The 16,118-nt window shown below is 47.9% G+C and overlaps 3 protein-coding genes across 4 annotated transcripts; 1 reads left to right on the plus strand and 2 right to left on the minus strand.

Moving 5' to 3' along the window:
• Nucleotides 1-2,173: 2,173 nt before the first annotated feature.
• Nucleotides 2,174-5,378, minus strand: LOC104688543 (dynein light chain 1, cytoplasmic). Of its 2 annotated transcripts, none has more exons than XM_039561228.1 (3): nucleotides 5,245-5,378; nucleotides 4,549-4,689; nucleotides 2,174-2,784 (listed from the first exon to the last, which is right to left on the minus strand). In XM_039561228.1, exons 2-3 carry the CDS (start codon nucleotides 4,678-4,680, stop codon nucleotides 2,647-2,649), a joined length of 270 nt encoding a protein of 89 aa, XP_039417162.1. In that variant the 5' UTR covers nucleotides 4,681-4,689; nucleotides 5,245-5,378; the 3' UTR covers nucleotides 2,174-2,646. The 2 variants fall into 2 exon arrangements, with proteins under 2 accessions (XP_039417162.1, XP_039417161.1); XM_039561227.1 differs by having other exon boundaries at nucleotides 4,549-4,686; nucleotides 5,245-5,328.
• A 1,990-nt stretch (nucleotides 5,379-7,368) lies between these two features.
• On the plus strand, nucleotides 7,369-12,328 carry COQ5 (coenzyme Q5, methyltransferase). The gene is given in 8 exon segments (XM_019285311.2): nucleotides 7,369-7,476; nucleotides 7,478-7,535; nucleotides 7,903-8,052; nucleotides 8,537-8,761; nucleotides 9,495-9,601; nucleotides 11,183-11,271; nucleotides 11,479-11,590; nucleotides 11,707-12,328. Coding segments are annotated over 8 exon segments (933 nt in total). The 5' UTR covers nucleotides 7,369-7,386; the 3' UTR covers nucleotides 11,809-12,328.
• Nucleotides 12,329-12,439: 111 nt separating this feature from the next.
• LOC104688542 (dynein light chain 1, cytoplasmic) lies at nucleotides 12,440-14,733 on the minus strand. The gene is given in 4 exon segments (XM_039561229.1): nucleotides 12,440-12,807; nucleotides 13,912-14,052; nucleotides 14,592-14,696; nucleotides 14,698-14,733. Coding segments are annotated over 4 exon segments (420 nt in total). The 3' UTR covers nucleotides 12,440-12,669.
• Nucleotides 14,734-16,118: the final 1,385 nt, after the last annotated feature.

Raw genomic sequence — 16,118 nt, forward strand, 5'->3', positions numbered from 1 at the left:
CTAACAAAGTTGCTCCTCCATATTTCCACATTTGAAAGGAAATAAGAAATAGCACATGCAATACTAGAAAAAGACTATAGGGACACAATACTTTTAAAAGCAAAATACGACATTTTTATTAGCAAATTAGCTGGCTGTGGAAAGAAATTAAATACAAGGAAGTCTTCTCCCCCACCCAGCACCGAAATAAAAACAACCATATAGTCCAAATAGTGTTTAATAGGAAGATATTAGGAGCAAACAATTGTCCTCATTATAGGACCTGCAGTGCCACACTCAACACTGCATTCCTCCAGAGACCGACTGGCACCCTGCAGAGCATCTCTTTGGACAGGTCCATATCCTTTATCACAGTCCTTTATCACACATGGTCACCTATAATAAAAAAGCATTCAAAGTTGCAGGAGCACCTGCCAGAACCACCTGCCAAACAGCCCCACAGGTATCGTCATTCCCAGCGCGCTCTCGGGCGCCGCGCGGTACCACCGCCGTGGCCGGGCAGCGTCGGCCGGGTGTGCCGGGTGCGGGAAGGGCGTGGTTGTGGAAGGACCCGCAGCTCCTCTCACGCCCCGGCCGCGCTCCGCCATCCCCACCCCACGGATCCGGCCCCTCGCGCTCCGCCGCCATTGCTCCGGAGCGCCTCGACCACACCCCCTGCGGGCCGACCGCCAGCCATTGGTCACCGCCAGGAGTTCGCCGGGAGCTCATTGGCTGCGGCGCGGGAAGATGGGCGGGGCGCTCCCCCAGCCCGGCGTGCCGCGCGCCCGCTCCCGTTTCCATGGTGACGGGAACGCCGCCGGCTCTGCGGCCGCTGCAGCCACGGTGACCGGGGATACCAGGGAGATCGGCTGCTGCCTAACTCTGCCTGAAGCAATTGTAATGCTGTGGACGCTGCAATGAACAGGGAGGCGATTAGGCTAAAAGCTTCCTAGAAACACTGTTTGCTGTACAAGAGCAAGAGCCTGGCTGGGTGCTCTCCAGTTCGTCAAGGAGCTTTGAGCCCACACTGGGAAGAGTTTCTGAGTTTTTTCTCAAAAAACTATCGGAGAGTCTGCTATCAGCAGAGTCTGTGGTTAGTGGGAAAACACAGAGGAGACTGGGCTTGTCTTCAAGGCTCCACATATTTTCCTTGCCTGCAGCAAATCACCAGGAGTAGGGCATGGGATAGACAGATGGCCTTCAACCCAGGCCAAGGGCTGCTGTAGCTCCTACTTGTCCCTGGCAGAGGACAAGCCTGTCTAACCACAGTGCTCCTTGGTGCTGCTTTGGGTTACTGACTTACGTATTTAGCTCAGCATTCAGGTATTCCAGAGTTCAGAAGAGATTTCTTTAACAGGTAACACCAGGCCCCAGGAAAAGTCCAAAGTATCTTGTGAACATGGTATTTCACTTTTCTGAAGCGTTGTAGCACCTATCCCGCTTGATGTCTGGTGTGGATAGTGTTCAATGAAAGGATATTACAATCAAACATTTACCATCTTTATAATGGCTATGATTTCTCCACAGCCCAAATGGACATTGCAGAGACTGCTGCTGCATCTCTTTGGACACATCTGTATCCGCTACCATAGCTGCTTGATCATACATGGATGTCTGTATCAAGGAATGAAGAGGGTTTAGTTGCAGGAGCAGCCCCCTGCCAGAATCACCTGCTAAGCAGCCCCACAGGTATCACCATTCCCAGCACACCCTCAGCACCACACAATGTGGTTGGGCAGCAGTGGCCAGGTGTGCCAGGCACTGGCACAGCCGTGGGCACAGCCCAAGCAGAGGTGGCTCAAATGCACGTTAAGCACCCGCTCTCCAGCCAGCAGCCCGTCTCACGGCTCTGGGGCTCCCCCTCCCCTGTACCAGCCTAGCCCAGGCAGAGTGCAGCTGTTGCTCTTCAGTGTCGGCCCGCAGGGGGGGTGGCTCTGCTCCATCTCCAGGACCACGACTGATGCCTGGTAATGGTGACGAGTCGCCTGCAGCCATGGCCAGATCCGGATGGAGCTGATCCCAGGGGACCCCCAGGCACAGTGGGAACTCATAGTCATCGGCTACGACAGGAACACCTCGAGCCCGGCATACCCCTTTAGGCAGCATATGCCCTGAGACAGCACTCCCCACAGCTCACTTGGACTGAGTCATCCACCATCACCACAACATTACAAATCAGCCAGAAATAACAACCTGGCTGGGGTAGAACTCAGCTTTTATTCTCCAGCACAATTCTCCAGAGACAACAGAAAAAGAAACAGCTCAGGTTTTGGGACAGCACATCCAGCAAAACAAGAGGGGGAAAATTATTTTATAAAAGTAAAATCAGAGGAGTAAGAGAAGTTTGGAACATAAAGAACTAAACACTGTCAGTACTTGCATAGCACTAGCAGTAATCGGGAAATACAGTAGATGGCTATAAAACTCTCAAAAGCAAAACTGCTCCAACAGCTCTAGTAGCAAAGGATGAGCCTTCTGAAAAAAAAATAAATACACGGAAGACGTTTTTGGTACTTTTCCTTTTTATATCCACAATGTAATGTCATCTGTTACAACATAATCCCTGCCATTGCCCTTGAAGATCAAGGCCTGTGTCCTCAGGAAGGCTGCAGTAACTAGTCAGAGAGTCCTGTAACTGGATGCAAGTTTCAGTAACAGTCCATGGTTCTAGCCAGACTTGAAAAGAAGAATAGCAACTTGGCCGAGGTAGAAGTAGATGAAGTGCTTGGTCTCATGAGTCACGTAGCTGCCAAAGTTCCTTCCCACGATGCAGTGCCAAGTGGGATTGTATTTCTTGTCAAACTCCTGCAAAACAGATCACTACAAATTAAGAACTCTTCTAATAGGTATTCACTTTCTGAGCAAGGCAGTCAGAGGAAGAACAGATGCTCTTAAGTACTAGAATTATCTTATTTACATCTTATTGTTCACCTGCTGCTTAGTCAGACACACAAAAACCCCACAGTGCTTCCCAACTAAGCAGTAGCAGGTTTAAAACATTACTTTTGTTGAAAGCAGTCTTTAATCCCCATAATTCATAACATGACTGAATATACAATCCTCAAGTAAAAGATTCACCATTAGTTTTGTACCCACAGAGCCGTAATTTAGACTTCATTGTTTATCAGCAGCACAGCTGCTAAACAGAAAATTCTCTGCCACATGCTCTGTAACACCAGTATGATCAACACATCTTAGTAGTTGTGTTTTACATATTTTCAAATAAATCCTCTATAATTTCTCAGTAGTTGCTGCAAAGAATATCTGAAAAGTATTAAACTTTCTTTTTAACTTTCTTAGGTACTTTCTGCATCTGGAGAAAAAAGCCTTTCTGTATTGTGGTCATAGCAAACAAGTATTTCTTTAGCAGAGGCAATCATTCTGCATAGCTGAATTACTTCTCATGGTAGAGAAGCTTCTCCACCCCAAGTATCCTGTATTTTAAAGTTATCTCCACCCCAGGTGTCCTGGAGCAGAGCCTCAGGCTTTGAGTGGTACAGCGGTAGAACAGCTCGAGCTGGGTACCTTCAGAAGGACCTCAACGAAGAAATTGCCACGCAATTAAACCCTCCCAATCTCAGCTCCCCACCATTCACGGTTCAGACCAATAAGAACATTAGGGTCTGGGGACTTCTTGTTCTTTATTGGGTCTTTTCATTGTCTCTGGACAGTCTTTATTATCTCTTACTGTGGCTTCTGCTGACAGTTATAGCTTCCTTATTTTTCAGCCTGAACTAGGTCTTGAGGCCCTTTTTCACAGTGCTAGGTAAAAGTTAATGTATCTATGTGAAAATTCTCAGCTTGTGGCCTAAAGCTTTATCACTTTAGCTCCTCATGCCAAGCAGTTAAATCTAGACAGTTTCAGTCCAAGTGGCCTTAACATTTCAACAGCTCTTCCACTCAGATCAGTATAACTTCTACTAACGCACTTTGATTTCTCCGTTCTCCCAATCTGACAAAGCAGGAAATATAATCTGAACTAGATCTTTCTGATGTATTGTTAATCCTACATAAAGGACGACACAGATGTTGCAAACAACAGATAATCAGTGCCACCAGAATTTTTTTTCTTTTGTGCTTGTATCACTACATAAGAAGAGGTGTGATTACAGAGAATTGCAGAAAACTGCTTTTCCCTGCTATTTTTGATCCAGCTGGCAAGAACTGTAAAGAGATCCTTAAGATTAAGTTAAATACAATTGAAACCAAGGAGAACAGGGTTCCTGTCAGACAAAAGCCACAGGAGAGCTCAACAGAGTCCCTGTGTTTTGTAACAGCTCATCAGTCACAGGGAAAGTCAGCTGCCACTCTGTCCTCACGTGGACAATGGGACAGTGGCAAAAAAGGGCTTAAACTGAACGTACTGCAAGAAAAAAGCAGGACCTAGAAAGGTCCACATAAAGGGTGGGGAAAGGAACACATGGACACCAGCCTAAAGAGAAAGTCCAACTTGATTATCTAGTGCCTCTAGAACTTGTTTTTCTAGAGCTACTTGACTAGCAGCGTTCTCCCCAATTGATTTTTCATGTGCATAGAGATATCATGAGTACATTACAAGCCAACATCTACCTTCTTTATGTGAGCAGCGATGTCCTTCTCAATGTTGTATTTCTCCAAGGCCTGAGTAGCACATTCCACAGCATCTTGCTGCATTTCCTCTGACATGTCCGCATTTTTGATCACTGCCTTTCGATCACTCATGATTGCCTGCTTGGAGAAAAGAAGAAGGAAATTCAGAGTTGCAGGAGCGCCTGCCAGAACCACCTGCCAAGCAGCCTCAAAGCTCATTCCCAGCGCGCTCTCGGGCGCCGCGCGGTGCCACCGCCGTGGCCGGGGAGCGTCGGCCGAGTGTGCTGGGCACGGGCACAGCCCGAGCAGCGGCGGCTCAAACGCCGGGCTCATGTTAAGCACTCGCTCTCCGGCCGGCAGCGACACAAGCACCGCCGCAATCTCCGCCCTCCCCAGTCCCGCTCCGGCCGGGAGCTCCGCGAGAGAGCGCGGGCGCTCCATCGCCCCGGCCCCGACGGCCCTTCCCTCCTCTGAGGGAGGCGAAGAAAGCCCGGCACGCGCGGCCAAGGGCTCGGAGCCCCGCGTGGCTGCAGGGTCCCGCCGGCAGCTGCCGGGGATGCGGAAAAATCGGAGGCGGCGGCCGGGGAAGAGCCCAGGCACGGGGCTACCCAGTCCCAGACGTCCCAGTACCCGAAACGGACCCAGCCCCTCTCGGCAGCTGTCCCTGCCCAACGTTCAAGGCCATCAACACCTTACCCTCGCCGTCGAGCGGACGCCGCGGTATCGGCGCGGTGCGGATGCAGAGCCGCTGAGGGTGCGCGACGTGCGGAAGGATCCACACACTCGGCTCCGGCGCCGCGGCTGTTTAACCGACCCGCGCGGGCCGCCGGCGCCCCCGAGCGCCCCCAGCCCCGCCCCCTCAGCCCGGCGGCCAGCCATTGGTCATGGCCACCATCACCCCGAGATCTTATTGGCCCCGGTTCGGCGCTCTTGCAGGGTTTTGCCGCAGCAATTTCTTTCAGCCCGGCATGCCTTGCGGCCGTTACCACAGCGACCGGCGGCCGCGGTGATGCGCGGCGGGGCACGGCCTTGGCGCAACCCCGGAGCCCCGCCGGGCCAGCGCAGGGCAGGCCAGGACTGGTGGCCCTCAGGCCGTGCTCAGCCCTTCCCTGTCGCTTTCTTTCTTGCTTCACGGCAGAGCTGCTTGAACGCAGGAAGGAGGGAGGGGAAGGAATAACCCCAAGCACCGGTACAGGTTGGGGGCTGACTGGCTGGAAAGCAGCACTGTGGAGATGGAACTTGGGGTCCTGGTGGACAACAAGCTGTCCCTGAGCCAGCTCTGGGGCACAGAGCCAGCAGTCTGCCTTGGGGGCCAAGAAAGCCAATGGAATCCTGGGGAGCATTAGGAAGAGCATTGCCAGCAGGTCAGGGAGATGATCCTGCCCCTCTCCTCAGCCCTTGTCAGGTGTATCTGGAGTGCTGTGTCCAATTCTGGGCTCCTCAGCACAAGAGAGACATGGAGCACCTGGAGCGGGTCCAGTGGAGGGCAACAAGGATGATTGAGGGACCAGAGCATCTCTCTTATGAGGGAAGCCTGAGGAAGCTGGGCCTGTTCAGCTTTGAGAAGAGATGGCTGACAGGGGACCTTATTAATGTATATAAATACCTAAAGGGTAGGTGTGAGAGAGTGGACCAAGTTCTTCTCGGTGGTGCTGAGAAATAGGACAAGAGGCAGACAACGAGCAGAAACTGATGCACAGGAAGTTCCACCTGAGCACGAGGAAGAACTTCACTTTGCAGGTGACTGTGCACTGGAACAGGTTGCCCAAAGAGGTTGTGGAATCTCCCTCAGTGGAGTTATTCCAGAACCGTCTGGACACAATCCTGTGCCATGTGCTCTGGGATGACCCTGCTGGAGCAGGGAGGTTGGACCATATGACCCACAGTGGTCCCTTCCAGCCTCCCCCATTCTGTGACTCTGTGCATGCAGCTGGTCACTGGTGTCTGTGCAGTGTCTGTGACTACAGTGTGAGAGGGACTCTCCCAGTCACTGCTCTGGTAGGCAAAGATCATCTGTCACTACAGCTGAGGCTGAGAAAAATACCCAACAAAATCAAATATGATGCTTTGGAGGGCATCCTGCTGCAAGGAACATAGAATTAAAAAATATTATATGAGAAAAATAGGGGAAAATCATGGTGTGGTCTGATGACGGTGCTAAAAGTCTCAATATGGCAGGAAGATCCTGGTGAGGGACCCCAGCTCATGCCCTGGGAATGCAGTCCCTGGGCTGATCTTAACAGCATGATGTCATCTCTCCTGAGAATAGGTTAAGTAGCTTCTTTGTATCTACAAGTTGGCAGAACTCCTGAATGATTCAAAAAAGTGATAAGCAGGGCGGGGGGGGGGGGAAGGGTAGAAAAGGTTTCTAATGTGTCCTAATGCTCTTGACAGGAATCAAGGCACCTTTCACTCCTTGCAATTCATCAGAAGCCACAAACTCTCCCTCCTGCTCCCCACGAGGCTTCACTTTAAGTGAAGGAAAGTCCAAAATTAGAAATCTAAAGAAAAACTAAATAAAGTTAAAGAAAATAAAGAAAAGTTAAAGAAAACGATTTACAAAATTAGTCAAGTACACCGTGAGGATTGTGTTCGGTTTGGGTTTTGGGGTTTTTTTCCCCTGTCATGTTAGTCCTCGCAGCACAGGTTCCGTCATGCCGTAAGCAGCGGTGGGACCGAGGGGGGTTCGGTGACCGTGTCCGGCAGAACTGGCGTCCCGTGGGGCTGCGGAGAACGCGCCGCTCCCCGGTACGTCCCCGGTAGGAGCAGACACTCGCCGGAGCGCGGCTCCCGCCCTGCGCTGGCCCGCGCCGCCCCCGCCCCGCCGGTGCCCCGAAGATGGCGGCGGTGCGGCTGTGGCGGTGCCGCTTCTGGGCGCTGCTCTCCCGGCCCGCCGGGAGATTGCGGGCGCGCCGCGGTTTGGCTGCGGGGCCCGGAGATGCACTTCGGCTTCCAGACCGTGACGGAGGAGGAGAGGAGGGAGAAAAGTGAGGGCGGCGGCGGGGGCGGGAGAGGGGAGGCTGGGCCTAGAGCCGAGCTGGGCTCCCGGGCAGCCGGTGATCGTTCTCCAGGGTGCTAGGGACGTGTTTGGGGCTGGGCCCTTGTTTGAGGCATTACCGGGAGTCAATATCACTGTTACTCCCTTCAGCTCGGGAAGGCTGTGTTTCTCCAGAGACCTTTGTCAGGCAACAGGTTCAGTAGGATTCAGTCATATTATTTTGTAATGAGTTTTCGTGTGGTATTTTTCAGCTCCACGTAGCGACAGACTTCTGCAAGGCAATGAAGGATACATTTTACTTCGACATGAGCATTTTTAAGTAAATTGCATCTCATTCCCATGTCCTTTCTTTGCAGTTTATCAGGTCTTTGAAAGTGTGGCCAAGAAATATGATGTCATGAATGATTCAATGACTTTAGGAATTCATCGGGTATGGAAAGATATCCTCATGCATAAAATGAACCCTTCCCCAGGAACACTTCTCCTAGATGTTGCTGGGGGAACAGGTAAATAATTTTGGTGAGTTCCACATGACAATGCCACACTGTTTTTCAGCTGTTTGAGTCTGCTCAGAATTATGTTGCCTGTTGGGGGTTCCCCCCCCCCCCCCTTAGCTCCCTGTCTTTAAAACTAGTGAAGCATCTACTTGACTCTACTTGACTTTCCCAGAGAAGGGTTGAGAGCTATTATTTTAGTGTTTTTTAATATCTTGCTTTAAGGTGATGAGAGTGTTATAGTACTGCAATGATATGTTGTGGAACACTGTGTGAATTTGTAGAAAGTCATGGACTCTGATTTTAATAAGTTCCCTTATATACATGTACACACACTCTTTCTGTGTCTATGCAGTGTGTCTGAGGGGGTGTTTTTATAAATATATATGACTGAAAAGAAATATTAACTCAGTTGGATGTTCAAAGCCTTATGTTTCAACTTCCTGGAGTCAGAAAACATTCCAAAATGTGTTTCTTTCCTTTTAAACAATTGCAGGTGATATTGCCTTTCGATTCATTAACTATGTTCGCTCTGTACGAGAACGCCAGCTCCAGAGGAAGCTCAAGCACCGTCAGAATTTGTCATGGCAGGAAATTTTTGAGAGTTACCAGAAAGACAAATTTAACTCACTAGGAGATTCCCAAGTGGTGGTCTGTGACATCAACAGAGAAATGTTAAAAGTTGGGAAGCAGAAAGCACAGCATCTTGGCTACTCTGAAGGTAAGTAATGCATTGTACCGTGGCAGTAACATTCCTGATAGCAAGAAATTTTAAGTGGCAGAGTTTTTTTTCGCTGTTTCCCTGTGTACATTCACCAAGAGTGGGAACTGTGCATGGGGAGAAGGAACATGAGTTACACAGTCAGTGATTATGCGTTTTGTCTACATGAGTGGTGGGCTTATCAGTAACCTGGACATCCATGTCCCACAGATAGACATGGTCTTGATCCTTTGGAGACTGGGAAGCAACACAGCTGCAACTGCATCACATACTGATAGTCCTTATGGAGGGAGTGTGGCTCTTCATGTTCCTCAGACTTTGGAAGCTTTCTAGCAAAATGTATTAAGTGTTTTGGTCAGTGTTGCATGGCAAAACATTAGTAGTTGTCTATAGTTACACTTTGAGCAGAGATTTTCTTTTTACAACTTTGCCACAAACAAATGGCAGCCAACAATGCTTTCCACTATAATGCAAGTTTTGGGTAAAATCTTTCTGGCACATACATACTATGTGTTTATGTGGAACAGTGTTTTGGCTGATCTGCAGAATTAACTACTCTGTCTTGAAAGATTTGTGAGTATAGGTCAAGGTGTCTTTGCTCCAACAAAAGTGCAAAATGGAAACATTTGGTTTAAATATCACTTTAAAACTAATGAATTCCTTCTAGAATGGGTAAGTTCTAGCCTTTCTGGAGCAGTCTGAGTTCAATTCTGGGACTTGTCTTTCACTACAGGCTTGTCCTGGGTACTTGGGAATGCCGAAGAGTTGCCCTTTGATAATGATAAGTTTGATGTTTACACAATTGCCTTTGGAATCCGAAATGTAACTCGTATTGATTTGGTAAGTTACTAGAATGTATCCTGACATATGGTCCTTATGATTTTTTATTCTACAAAGGAAGCAAAGTAGGAACTCCTTTGGATAAAGGAAGGTCCTAGTCTACTCCTGAAACATTTAAAATAAGTGACATGTAGTATGCAACTTCTTTGAATAGAGAATGCAATCAACTGCCCCACCTTTGCCATAAAAACGTAGATTTATACCAGTTGCACCCAATCCTTACAGCTTGGCAAGCCACACAGTCTCTTCCTAAGGCAAAGGGCTGGATGCTACAGTCATTCCCCACCTTCTCCTGACCTATGGCATGGCTGGATATACACATGCACAGTGCAGTAGTGTGTATATCTCAAATCTTCCTGAAGCACCTGATCTATATCCCACTGACAGGGGGTCCAATGCTTCCTGTCCCCTTCTGTTTCCCTGCCTGAGCCAACAGAACTGCCAGAGCAGAGTGGGAAGGAGGCTGCTGCCCCCACTGCTGGTGAACTAACCTGTTCAGCCCACTTCTGCTCAGTGTCTTTACACTGGCTGGTGGCAGAGCTCACTATAAAGAACAAGTATGGTTTTAATTAAGATAAGTCTTACCCTATAAACCATCTCTGTCCTTTGAGAAGGACTGGCTGTGGGGGTGACACCTGACTGGATATGCTAGTTGTCTGTTTTGGAGGAGTGTGTTACAAACTTGGCAGAGCTCCTGTGGAAGGTGTAGCATTTGGATCCAAACCACCTTGAACCATATGCATTTGAACTTAATGTGGATGGCTTCTCCTGGTGCTTTGTCTGCACCCTTCCAAAGCAAAGCCTCTTTGCCTTCATGCATACAGCAGTCTGGTAGCAGAGCTCCTGTGTAGTGTTTATATTTTATCCTGTAGGAACAGGACAGTTGAAGTCAAGCAGATGTACAGCCTTCAGAGGTTCTGGAATACAACTCTGCTCTGCTCTTGTATGAAAGAATATACAGTTTTAAACAGAATTTTGTCCAGATTCTTGTTAGGTATTCTATTTCAATGCAGGATGGAATTTTCAAAGTAGCCAAAGATTTTCTTCTTCCTTCTCCTTCTTCCTGTTTTTGCACATTGCTCATCCGAAACCCAGTATCATTCCTTCTTTGAACCTTTGGGTGTGCCTCACAGTAAAATCCTTTCTTTTGATTAAAAAAAACCTATCATGCCCTTTTTTCATTTTCAGTTTCTTGTCGGTGAGTCACCTTCTCCCTTTTCTGTTTGGTATGTAATTAGAAGAGCTCTGCCAACAAACTTTCATCAGATGGGAGTAGGGAAAGAAAAGAAAAATTGCAAACCTGACATCACAGTTTTGACACAAAGCCTTGTAAAAGTCTATTTATGTAGCAGCAAGAGTATTTGTGCTTTGGGTTTGTGTCATGTTTGGTTATTTGTTTTTTTTTTTTTTTTTTTTTTTACTTGTCTTGAGATCCTTCTCTACATTAAATATTGTAGATTGCCGGTCAGGATACTCTTAATTCCCCTCAGTTCATCAGAGCTGCATGATAATATCACATGGCATGATAATAGGCAGGTGCTGTTCTATAGAAACAAACTTATCTCATCTGCTTTGTCTCAGGCACTTCAAGAGGCCTATCGTGTGCTGAAACCAGGAGGAAGATTTCTCTGCCTTGAATTCAGTCATGTCAGCAACCCTCTTCTTTCCAGGTAGGAACATGGTGACACTTTGTGCTGTGTCACAAGGCTCTCTTATTTGTACTCAGAATAAGACATGGAGACACTTTGAGGCTACATCTTGGTGCACTTTTAAAATCAGCTACAGACTGCATAGCATAGTGGCAGAGAGACCAGCTCATGTTGGAGAGGGTTTAAAATTTGTTTCTATTGATCTGTATTTGTTGTCTCTCTCTGCAGGCTCTATGATCTCTACAGTTTCCAGGTTATCCCTGTCCTGGGTGAGGTTATTGCTGGTGACTGGAAGTCTTACCAGTATCTTGTGGAGAGCATCCGACAGTTCCCCCCTCAGGTAAGGTAGTATTTCCCCTAATTCATTAACACACAAAACACAATTCCAGCATAATCTTGTGGCCAGCTGGTTTACAGGCCTTCAGGTTGTTAATAATTATGGCACTTATTTTTCAGGAGGAGCTGAAGGCAATGATAGAAGATGTAGGCTTTTTCAAAGTGGATTATGAGAATTTAAACTTTGGCATTGTTGCCATTCACTCAGGTTTCAAACTGTGAGTCTGTGTAGCAAAACACCAAAAGTATAATTTTCATGAAGGTTATGAAAGCTGTGGAATTTTAATGGCATCAAGAGGAGTTCCAAGAACTTGTGCAGCAGATACTTGCTCACCAGCCAAACTCAGAAGAACACAAGTTACCTATCCCCACCAAGAAACCTGTGGAGTGACTCCAGTGGTGTTTCTTACACTTGCATTTCCCTTCAAGTGCAATGTAAAAGACATGGCCAAAACTGAGCAATGCTAACAAGTGAAGCAAGTTGGCAGTGGGTGTGGATACAGAAATAGACAGATTAGTCTTCAAATACGATGCCTTTCTTTTTACTAAGCTTTAAGGAGGATATTATACTTGCGAAAAGTAACTTGGATTTATGAAGTAACTATGGACTTCTATGAAGCTGTTATTATCTTTGTCATGTGGAGTTTAGGGATTTTTTCCCATGACTCCTCTACTTCTTTCAAAGGCAAATGGAAAGTCTTATGAAATAAAAGGGCTCTGCATGAACTTTTTTCCACTTAAATCAGTCTTGTAAGAAGGTTTGCTAAGAAAGGATGGATTTGGGAATAGAGGTGGGGATGTTCATCCGTCATTCACAAGGTAATAAAGAGAGTAATGCAAGAGGGCAAAGGGATAAACTTGTTCCAACAGTTTTATTAGCAAAGAAGCCGTCTTTTGAAAGAAAATAAATACAAGGAAGATATTTTTGCTTTTTTCTATAGCCACAATGAAAATACCAGCTGCTACAGCAAAATCCCTGACTATTAACGATACAACAAAAGACCTGAAGATCAGGAAGGCTGAAGGTGGGAGTCAGTGTGCAGTCCTGTACCCAGGTGCAAGTTTCAGTAACAGTCCACGGTTCTAGCCAGACTTGAAAAGAAGAATAGCAACTTGGCCGAGGTAGAAGTAGATGAAGTGCTTGGTCTCATGAGTCACGTAGCTGCCAAAGTTCCTTCCCACGATGCAGTGCCAAGTGGGATTGTATTTCTTGTCAAATTCCTACAGAAGAGAGAATTAGAAACTCAGCATTTTCATGGTAATTATACTAATATTGTCTAACAGTTGGGGGGGTTTTTTGGCAATGATTTGTCACTTGTTAACAAGTATCACTTTGGTAAGAAGGCAATTAAGGAGCAGCATATGTTCTTAAGTACAAGGATCATCTGTCACTTTATAACTCATTTGCTGCTTAGTCATATTAAAACAAAAAGTGCTTCCAAGAAGAGCAGGAATAAGCTTAAAACATATGGTTGGGGAAGTAACTTTTCCCCTAAAGTCATGCCATGATCTCAAACCATAACTTCTAAGAACTTCACTGCTTGTTCAGAATCTCCAACAAAACTGGTATTTTGACTTCATTAGCTGTTTTTTGCAATAAGGATGTTGAAAGGACACTTAATGGCAAATTCTCTGCCACAACCTTGACACCTGGTCATCAGATGATGCTGTGACACACTGTTGTCAGGAGCCTGCTACAACTTATAAATAAACTCCTGTTTACAGGTCTACAGTGAGCAAACCCATGCAGTCAGTAGATTTATACTCCAGTACCTAAGAGCTGTCATCTGAAGATATTTTTGTGAGGACATGGGAGTTTCTGTTCTGCTCAACCAAACCCTTCAGTTACTTGCACCTCAGTCAGGCTCTCAGTAGGAGTGAAGAGAGAAAATGTGACGAACTGTAAGCTATGAACCATCTGTTCAGCGTTAGCATGAACAGCTTGTCTTACATGTGGTGGGAAAGGGAAAAAACCAAACACACTTATTACATGGTTGGCAAACCACCACTCTTTAAATAGGCTGCACAGAGCCTATGTCTTGTTACCAGCTCATCAGTCACAGGGAAAGTCAGCTGCCACTCTGTCCTCACGTGGACAATGGGACAGTGGCAGAGAAGGTGTAAGGCACTACAAGAGAAAAGCAGAAGGACCTAGAAAGGTCCACATAAAGGGTGGGGAAAGGAAGAGAAAGAGAGAAAGTCTAAGTTGATTATCTAGTGCCTCTAGAACTCGTTTCTCTGGAGCTACTTGCCTAGCAGCCTTCTCCCCAATTGATTTTTCATGCGCATAGAGATATCATGAGTACATTACAAGCCAACATCTACCTTCTTTATGTGAGCAGCGATGTCCTTCTCAATGTTGTATTTCTCCAAGGCCTGAGTAGCACATTCTACGGAGTCTTGCTGCATTTCTTCTGACATGTCCGCATTTTTGATCACTGCCTTTCGATCACTCATGATTGCCTGCTTGGAGAAAAGAAGAAGGAAATTCAGAGTTGCAGGAGCGCCTGCCAGAACCACCTGCCAAGCAGCCTCAAAGCTCATTCCCAGCGCGCTCTCGGGCGCCGCGCGGTGCCACCGCCGTGGCCGGGGAGCGTCGGCCGAGTGTGCTGGGCACGGGCACAGCCCGAGCAGCGGCGGCTCAAACGCCGGCTCATGTTAAGCACTCGCTCTCCGGCCGGCAGCGACACAAGCACCGCCGCAATCTCCGCCCTCCCCAGTCCCGCTCCGGCCGGGAGCTCCGCGAGAGAGCGCGGGCGCTCCATCGCCCGGCCCCGACGGCCCTTCCCTCCTCTGAGGGAGGCGAAGAAAGCCCGGCACGCGCGGCCAAGGGCTCGGAGCCCCGCGTGGCTGCAGGGTCCCGCCGGCAGCTGCCGGGGATGCGGAAAAATCGGAGGCGGCGGCCGGGGAAGAGCCCAGGCACGGGGAGCCGCCAGGACACGCGGGGTCCCCGGGTTCCGGAATGGTTGAGTCTCTCTCGGAGCCGTGCGCGCCCCGTCCCTCACCGTTCGGGCGCTGCGGGACCGGCGCGGTGCGGAGCGAACGACGCTGCGCTCTGGTCCGTGCGCGCCTCGCAGCGCCTCAACCCCGCCCCCTGCGCGCCGGCCGCCAGCCATTGGCTATCGTCACCGCCCCCCGAGCGCCCATTGGCTGCGGCGCGGCGCCCGGCAGGCCTTTACTGCAGCGTTGTCTTGCGGCCCGGGATGCCTCGCGCCGCGTCCATTCCCTTGGCGACCGGCGGGATGCGGGGAGGTAACGGGAGCACAGGGCGCATGTTTTGGGATGATCACGTAGATTTGGGCTGTGTATGCAAAGCTTCAGTCCTGGCTCCCGTGCTACTCGTCTGCTGCGCCAGGGGAGGGTTAGGTTGGACATTAGGAGGAATTTCTTCACAGAAAGGGTGATTAGACACTGGAAGGGGCTGCCCAGGGAGGTGGTGGAGTCACTGTCCCTGGAGGTGTTTAAGGAAAGACTGGACATGACACTGAGTGCCGTGGTCTGGTTGACATGGTGGTGTTGGACTCGATGATCTCAGAGGTCTTTTCCAATCTATTTCTGTGATTCTGTGTGACATCAGCAGGTGATCCTGGGTAAAAAACTTGTTCCTTAAAGTATGCTCAGTCTCCAAGGCATTGTAATGTGTCCACCAGCTCCTGTAAAATACCTTTCCATAGCTGATATATGGGCCCCAAAAGCCACTTTATTACTTGCCCCAGCCTGGATCACAGAAATGCTGACGTTAACCAATTATCTCTGCAACAGACTTTGTTTCTCTTTGAAACAAGCTCTTGTTGGGAATAGCCCTTTCAATAGTATGTGATATTACTGAAAGAATACTGGGATATTACCTGGGGTAGCTGTTTCAGTAATATGCCCTTTACTGAGAGTGAAGCCCACCCATGCTGAAGGAAGGAGTTCCATAGCTTGTAAATGACACTTGATCATCTGTCCTGTTCACTTGTCTGTTTTCAGTTGTGTGTTTTCAATTCAGTGACCTCTGATCGAAATCTCTGACCCATATTTACTGGGTATGATCAAGTCAGCTGCAAACTTTATTCCTTTAGTGAAACAAATCTATCAGACATTTACACCATCTTTTGCAGACCTCACTATTTCTGCAACTCTTGCCTTTTTTTGTTTGTGTTTGGTTTGGGGGTTATTTTGGTTGGTTGGTTGGGTTGGTTTTGTTTTGGTTTCTTTTTTTGTTTAAATGAAGCAAGATGTTTTGGTAGGTCCCCACTGGTCTGTTTTCTTAGTTTCACTCTCCCTGGGGCACTTTCTACTTACACTCTTGTCAGCAGATAGAACATTGCTGTTGGAGTCTTCCACAGCTGGTGATCTGTTAATAATAGGACTCTGAACCATGTCTATAGCAAACAGCACAGGATGACTTAAAATAAATTTTCAAATACTGCTTGGTAGGACTCAGATTTCCTTGTAGAAATTAAAAAAAAAAATAAAACCAAAACACCTCAAGAGCATTTACCTCACTTGAAATGTATATATTTTTCATATTCATACAGTGTAGTTAC

The sequence above is a fragment of the Corvus cornix genome, chromosome 15 (genome assembly GCF_000738735.6).
Source record: "Corvus cornix cornix isolate S_Up_H32 chromosome 15, ASM73873v5, whole genome shotgun sequence".
NCBI lineage: Eukaryota > Metazoa > Chordata > Aves > Passeriformes > Corvidae > Corvus > Corvus cornix.

Coding starts and splice junctions, on each gene's coding strand:
- LOC104688543 (XM_039561228.1), bottom strand. CDS start 4,680: ATGAGTGATCGAAAGGCAGTGATCAAAAATGCGGACATGTCAGAGGAA. Junction 2,785..4,548: donor TCGCTGCTCACATAAAGAAG/GTAGATGTTGGC, acceptor TCTGTTTTGCAG/GAGTTTGACAAGAAATACAA.